Source organism: Saccoglossus kowalevskii, chromosome 10 (assembly GCF_978046115.1).
Source record: "Saccoglossus kowalevskii chromosome 10, keSacKowa6.1, whole genome shotgun sequence".
Lineage (NCBI taxonomy): Eukaryota > Metazoa > Hemichordata > Enteropneusta > Harrimaniidae > Saccoglossus > Saccoglossus kowalevskii.
In genome coordinates, this window is record NC_140650.1 from 35,903,277 (window position 1) to 35,911,415 (window position 8,139).

Below are 8,139 nucleotides of genomic sequence, written 5' to 3' on the forward strand. Positions count from 1 at the left end.
TACATCGAAGTATGTGGGAATATTTAAACTGCCAGGAGCCTGCTGCTAAACGTGTGAAAACTACACAAGAAAGGCGTGACAAACAGCAAGAATACGAACGGTCTAGGCGTAAACCACGCACATTCCAAGTTAGCTGACAGGCGGATTTCAAAGACTGGTTACTTTTTGATAACAACAGCAAGGTGATGTATTGCCGGCCTTGTCGAGGATCGTGCAGCAGAATTGATCCTTGTAGAAGATGAGGCTGACGCCAATGATTGTGAACACGATGCAAAGTACATGTCAGATTCAGTCGGCCAGTGATCATGACAGTGTTTTTTCTGAAGATTTTGATGAGTTTTGTGACGATGAAAGAAATGATGATGACGTCTTTGAGGCTGCAGATAATATATCTGATTAATTAGTAAATAAAGGTTTTGTATTATCCGTTTAGTCTTTGTTTGTTAAATATCAGGGTCTACAGTTAGCTAGAAGGACCTACAGTTTTAATTTGACATAGGTCCTTCGGGCCTGTTATGATTTTCAGTTAATTTCGAACACTGGACATGCAATAAACTCAGATTTTATTTACTAACAGAAAGCCCACTGGCAATTCAGAGACATACAACGTGATATAACAAATTGTAAGAATGACACAGAACTTGCAGTATGCCCTTGATATAAGTTAAGATCTTCGCCATGTAAGAAATTAGCGGGACTCGGGATTGACCTCTGTGCGTGCGTGTATATGTGCATGCATGCGTCTCGACCTATACCTTAGACATGCCAGGATTCAAATACTGGTAAAAATGAGCAGTGTTTTTGTACTATGAATTATGACTTCACCTTTGTTTTTGTCATCAGACGCCGACATTCATAAAAACTTACAAACCTCTTGTGTATCGTGCAAGTATTGATACATATTTAGTGGAAAATAAGCCTGGTGAAGCCTGGAGAGTTTTGAAAACTGCTCCTTTGTGTCTACAGTCTGATGTACATTTGTTGGATCAAATTTTACAACGATGTGAAACTGCTAAGGATCCCGACATTAAACAGGTATGTAAACATTTCATGCTACTCGGTGTTTAATATTTTGACAGAGCTACAGTAATTATGGTCTTTGTAGGGTTACAAAGTAATGTTTGTGTTTGTTAGTCCCCGTTCGGACGCAGTCCGAAAACGGGGACTTATGTTTTGCCCTGTGTGCGTCCGTCCGTCCGTCCGTCCGTGATCACCTGTATCTCGAACATGCATGGACCGATTAAGTTCAAACTCCACTCATACATCACACATTATATGGGACATATGCACATGCATTTTTTTCATGATCCGATTAACGATAGCCGAATAGCGGCCATTTTAAGGCCGAAAATGCATCAAAATCGCACATTTTCACCATTCCGGACCCGGATCTCAGTTATGCATGGACGGATTTCATTCAAATTTGGTACATACATTAAACATAATAGGACCTTGATGCACGTCATTTTTTTTTTCGGATCAAGTTCGAAATAGCCGACTGGCGGCCATTTTGTTTTAAAGAATTCAGTTCTGGATCCGTATCTGAGACATGTCTGGATTGATCAAGTTCAAACTTCACACACACAAGGTACATCATGTCACAAATATGTATGTGCATTTGTTTCATGATCTCATTAACGATAGCCAAATGGGGGCCGCTTTAAGGCCGAAAATGCATTGAAATCGCACATTTTCACCATTCCGGACCCAGATCTCAGTTATGCATGGACGGATTTCATTCAAATTTGGTACATACATTAAACATAATAGGACCTTGATGCACGTCATTTTTTTTTCCGGATCAAGTTCGAAATAGCCGACTGGCGGCCATTTTGTTTTAAAGAATTCAGTTCTGGATCCGTATCCGAGACATGTCTGGATTGATCAAGTTCAAACTTCACACACACAAGGTACATCATGTCACAAATATGTATGTGCATTTGTTTCATGATCTCATTAACGATAGCCAAATGGCGGCCGCTTTAAGGCCGAAAATGCATTGAAATCGCACATTTTCACCATTCCGGACCCGTATCTCAGTTATGCATGGATGGATTTTGTTCAAATTTGGTACATACATTAAACATAATAGGACCTTGATGCACGTCTTTTTTTTTCGGATCAAGTTCGAAATGGCCGACTGGCGGCCATTTTGTTAAAGAATTCAGTTCTGGATCCGTTTCCAAGACATGTCTGGATTGATCAAGTTCAAACTTCACACGCACATGGTACATCATGTCACAAATAGATATGTGCATTTGTTTCATGATCTGCTTAACAATAGCGGAATGATGGCCATTTTAAGGCCAAAAATGCATCAAAATCACGTATTTTCACAATTCCAGAACCGGATCTCAGTCATGCATGGATGGATTTTGTTCAAATTTGGTACATACATTAAACATAATAGGACCTTGATGCACGTCTTTTTTTTCCGGATCAAGTTCGAAATGGCCGACTGGCGGCCATTTTGTTAAAGAATTCAGTTCTGGATCCGTATCCAAGACATGTCTGGATTGATCAAGTTCAAACTTCACACACACATGGTACATCATGTCACAAATAGATATGTGCATTTGTTTCATGATCTGCTTAACAATAGCGGAATGATGGCCATTTTAAGGCCGAAAATGCATCAAAATCACGTATTTTCACAATTCCAGAACCGGATCTCAGTCATGCATGGATGGATTTTGTTCAGATTTAGCACAATGTGTTGTACATATGCAGGTGCATTTCGGTCATGATCTGCTTTGAATGTATATGTCACTCAAATATGAACGGAACGGGGACGTGTCATTGACAATGACTTGTTATTTTTGGTTTACAATCATTCAAAATTTTGTACAACGGAAAAGATATCCATGAGACCCATGTGGTATGTACGGGTACTATGAAAGTGTGTCACGAGCGAGCGAGTTGTTCGGGCACGCAGAAGTCACACAAGACAAGTGTGCGTGCATTACCGATTCTTTTTTATATTACTATTATAAAATCCATTAATCTAGCAGTAAAACTGGTTTTCAGTGGGCATTACTTGGAGATTCCAAGTTGCCAATATTTAATCTTTTGTTCAGTACAGTGAACTTACTATAGTTTAAAAGTCAAAATCGAATGTACATACTTTGTGACAATGGGAGATGGGAAATGACTCAATAGGTATTCATTCAATGCCGAGTATAGCAATCTAAATAAGTTTAATTTTGGTCAGTATTTTACAAACAATTGTCGTTGAAAGACTGCAATCTTGAGTTTGCAGTCCACCATCTTGAAGGTAGTAGACTGTGCTATTTTTGATTGACAGGAGTATTAACATAACACATCAACACTTTCGATCAATTAAAAAGTCTAAAATATTACAGATATGAAAAGTGCATTTATTAACGACTAATGAATGAATATAAAATTTGTTACAAATTTTAAAACAATTTAGAATTACTCCTTATAATACTTGGTCTGCTCTGATGACTGAACGTGAATGGTAGATGTTACTTATTTACTTTGGAGCTTGTTGAATTTGATCAATCAGAACATCAGCGAAGTATGAAAGTATGACAAGTGCTTGCAGGCATAGCTGATTTTTACAGCAGATGCAAAAAAGTTGGATCCACCCAACCCCAGCGCCTTGTAGATAGTTACCGAAAGGATTTGCAACACCTCCAGACATTTCCACAAAGAACTTGATTAACTGATTATCAAAACACTAGATGTGGTATGCCTTTGATGTATAGTCGTGATGACTGCATATTTGGACTATTCCATTGCTTTTGTAGGTAAAAAAAAGCATTACTGTAACATTTGGAAGAAACCTAGCACGAACATAAAACTGAGAATGAATATTAATAAGCATTAGTAATTGTAAATTTTGTTGATTTGTAGTTTGTTGATAAATTGTGTTGTTATTGATCTTTTATTAGGAATAGTAGCGTTATGACTGTAATGTTCTCAGTTTTCTTTGTACTGGAATGTACCATTGACAGTTTGCTAGAACCATCCCTGCTAGCTTTTATTAGGAATAGTAGCGTTATGACTGTAATGTTCTCAGTTTTCTTTGTACTGGAATGTACCATTGACAGTTTGCTAGAACCATCCCTGCTATCTTTTATTAGGAATAGTAGCGTTATGACTGTAATGTTCTCAGTTTTCTTTGTACTGGAATGTACCATTGACAGTTTGCTAGAACCATCCCTGCTATCTTTTATTAGGAATAGTAGCGTTATGACTGTAATGTTCTCAGTTTTCTTTGTACTGGAATGTACCATTGACAGTTTGCTAGAACCATCCCTGCTATCTTTTATTAGGAATAGTAGCGTTATGACTGTAATGTTCTCAGTTTTCTTTGTACTGGAATGTACCATTGACAGTTTGCTAGAACCATCCCTGCTAGCTTTTATTAGGAATAGTAGCGTTATGACTGTAATGTTCTCAGTTTTCTTTGTACTGGAATGTACCATTGACAGTTTGCTAGAACCATCCCTGCTATCTTTTATTAGGAATAGTAGCGTTATGACTGTAATGTTCTCAGTTTTCTTTGTACTGGAATGTACCATTGACAGTTTGCTAGAACCATCCCTGCTATCTTTTATTAGGAATAGTAGCGTTATGACTGTAATGTTCTCAGTTTTCTTTGTACTGGAATGTACCATTGACAGTTTGCTAGAACCATCCCTGCTATCTTTTATTAGGAATAGTAGCGTTATGACTGTAATGTTCTCAGTTTTCTTTGTACTGGAATGTACCATTGACAGTTTGCTAGAACCATCCCTGCTAGCTTTTATTAGGAATAGTAGCGTTATGACTGTAATGTTCTCAGTTTTCTTTGTACTGGAATGTACCATTGACAGTTTGCTAGAACCATCCCTGCTATCTTTTATTAGGAATAGTAGCGTTATGACTGTAATGTTCTCAGTTTTCTTTGTACTGGAATGTACCATTGACAGTTTGCTAGAACCATCCCTGCTATCTTTTATTAGGAATAGTAGCGTTATGACTGTAATGTTCTCAGTTTTCTTTGTACTGGAATGTACCATTGACAGTTTGCTAGAACCATCCCTGCTATCTTCCATACAAGAACACAATGTTTCCTGGAATCTTTTTCTTTTAGTTTCAACTCTATACCGTCATTATTGTACGAGTTTAAATCTTGTGTTTTGCAATGATATTCTGAATGTATGACAACATACAGTGAATTAAGTGTTCCTTATAAATAATTGTATCAACAAACAAAGTTTATTGTTTTTGTAAAACGGTCAAATCAAAATTAATTCATTCATTAAATTAGCTAGCATATGTATACCTGAAATAAGAATGTATGATAACAAAATTCATAAAATATTGTTTTGATTAACTGTTAGGCAGATATGTAAAACATATTGTGTCTACATTGGTCACTGAACTGTATATGAAAGCCACTCAATATTTGTTGGTAGTTGGGTAAAGAACATTGCTTCACACCTTCTCCTACTGGCAGCGTCCTCAGAACATTGCTTCACACCTTCTCCTACTGGCAGCGTCCTCAGAACATTGCTTCACACCTTCTCCGTCTGGCAGCGTCCTCAGAACATTGCTTCACACCTTCTCCTACTGGCAGCGTCGTCCTACAACAATGCTCAAGACTGCTCTCTGTTGTAAAAGCATTATACATGTACCTAATAATAATCCACCCGAGGTGCAATAGTTTTAATAGTTCATCTTAAAAGCGACCATTGTTAAAAATCAAAATGATTACAACGTCAATGGTATCTATGTTGCTTTCTTACTCCAACACAAGCCACACCATGACCGTACTGTGGACTCCCCATTTATATGATAAGGCTAGACCAACTATCACACAAAACCAAATAAAAAACATTCTAAAATAACATACCCAGTTGATTCTGGTTTCATCGACCCAAGAAAAAACATGCGTTCATTGTGTTTAATATGTGAAGTTGAAAATTGACTAATAGTAGTCCAGAAAGCCCAGATTTTAGCATTGACTTTAAAAAAACAATGAGCTATATGATAGTACTAACAAATAAAAAAAAAAAAAATTTTTTTTTTTAATCTAAAATTATCTCGTATGTTATCTTCAGTCGTAACTCACAACACGAATCCCCACAACTTCAATGGAATGTACCTTGGAGGTACGATCTGTGGCAAGGGATTGTCGCTTAATTAATCATTGTCAGCAGGAATTTATTTTAGCTCGACAGTTCAAAGTAAGCAGTGTATAACTTATTGTTTTATTTCAGTGCATTCAAAAATATGAATGATGTCACTATTCATAACTACATTTTTTTGTCCTTGGCTTACTTCATAATGATAATGTACAAAAGAATTGGAAGTACACGCAGACCTGATTTGCGTGGCATCTGCATGCCATCAAAACGTACTCACAGATCAACACACAGACAGCAGTGTTATGGCTTCTGCGTGCCTGCACAATTCTACTGCAGATACGCTTTTGAGGCACCCGTAAATAAATGGAACCATGTAACATTGTGCTACAACTGCCCCAGTATACATTCAGATTTGAAATCTAATGCATCTTATCTTTCATATCTTGTCAGATTTCTTTGGAGGTATTTAAAAGGATCACAACATTTTGTGATCAGGTGCTACCAGGGTATTATATGTCATTGATAAAGGCTTTATCAAATGCCCATGCCTTTTCATCGTAAGTATATCTTTCAGTGTTTTTAGTCCCTTTTCGAATGATGTCTGAAAATGAGGACTTTCCATGCAGCTTTTTCAACCATGCGGTTCCATCTGTATCATGGATCTGTCTTGGCCAATCACATATCTTGAGAGACTAGTGCATGTTCATTTATTTCACAATGTGATTCATGACAAAATTACAGATTGGAAAAGACCAAACTGTTTTGCAAAGTTCCAAGATATATTGTTAACTGACTGTCCGAATAATTCTCAGAACAACTGTAATTGTGCCAAAAATTCATCAAAATTGAGCATTTATGACATTCTGGAACTGGATCTTGTCATGTATGAATGGAGTTCATATTTTTATACATATTGAACATAATGAGACATTGATGCATGTCAGATCAGATTTGAAATGGCTGAATGATGGAAATATTAAATTTAACGAATCCTGTCTGCAGTCAACATTTACAAAAGATTATACATCATGTCACACATATAAGCATATAAGCATGCAGTTGTTGAAGTTCTGATTCAAAATGGCCAACTTATTTTTGTTCTGTTAAAACCAATATACAAATTGTAAATAGAACAGCATAAATCTCAAATTATATATTGGCAACTCAAAATAATAAAATTGTATTGCGGGTCTGTTGAAATGTTTTAGCATATCCTTTCTTAAATTCTTGAACGTATTCAATTTCTGTTTGGTTGGTGTTTTTTTGCTATAATCCCTCATTTGGCAGAATCCCAGTTGTCACGATTTTAGTCCGTGTTCAGATTCCCTTGGTGTCCGTCCATGCATGCATGCGTCCGGAACTATATCTTAGACATACTTGGACCAATTACATTCAAACTTCACACTTGCATCATCATATTATACATATGCACATCAATTTGTTTCACAACCTGATTCAAGATGGTCAAATTGCTGAAAAATCATCAAAATCAAGCATTTCTGGGATTCCAGAACCGGATCAAACTTGGTACATACATTGGACATTATAGGACTTTGATGCATGTCATTACCTTGCCCGTACCATCAAAGATGGAAGGGAAAGGTATATTAAGGGGAAAATTTTGTCCGGCGTTGTCGTCGTTGTTGTTGTCGTCGTTAATAATTGTTATTGTGTGCATAATAACTTTACTAATTCTATTCCAAACTTTATCAAACTTGGTCACCTTATTCATCAGTATAAAGTCTTCCCTGAGTTTGAACAACAGATGTCCTGTATGAAAATATCATGCAAAAATTGAGAAAATCTGATAAAATATTTTGACTGTTTCTACTTGACTGATCACTGGTGATACACATCAAAGGTCACTGATCTCAATGGAAATATGCATTGTTGTATGTGTTCAATGAAGCAAATGATTTATCTTGTAATAATATCCTTGGTAATGTATCTCAGAATCCCATAATGGGTTTCAAAACACATTTGCAAACCTACCAATAAAATCTTTACAGAAAGCAAGATGTCAGAAAATCAATATAAG

The 8,139-nt window shown here is 36.6% G+C and overlaps 1 protein-coding gene across 1 annotated transcript in view; it reads left to right on the forward strand.

Moving 5' to 3' along the window:
- LOC144344835 (uncharacterized) overlaps positions 1–3,824 on the forward strand; it is a 51,310-nt gene extending 47,486 nt beyond the window's left edge. The window contains exons 8-9 of the mRNA XM_085504686.1: positions 844–1,035; positions 3,774–3,824. Coding sequence (XP_085360812.1) covers positions 844–1,035; positions 3,774–3,824 — 243 coding nt within the window. The remainder of the gene's footprint in view (positions 1–843; positions 1,036–3,773) is intronic.
- The last annotated feature ends 4,315 nt before the right edge of the window (positions 3,825–8,139 follow it).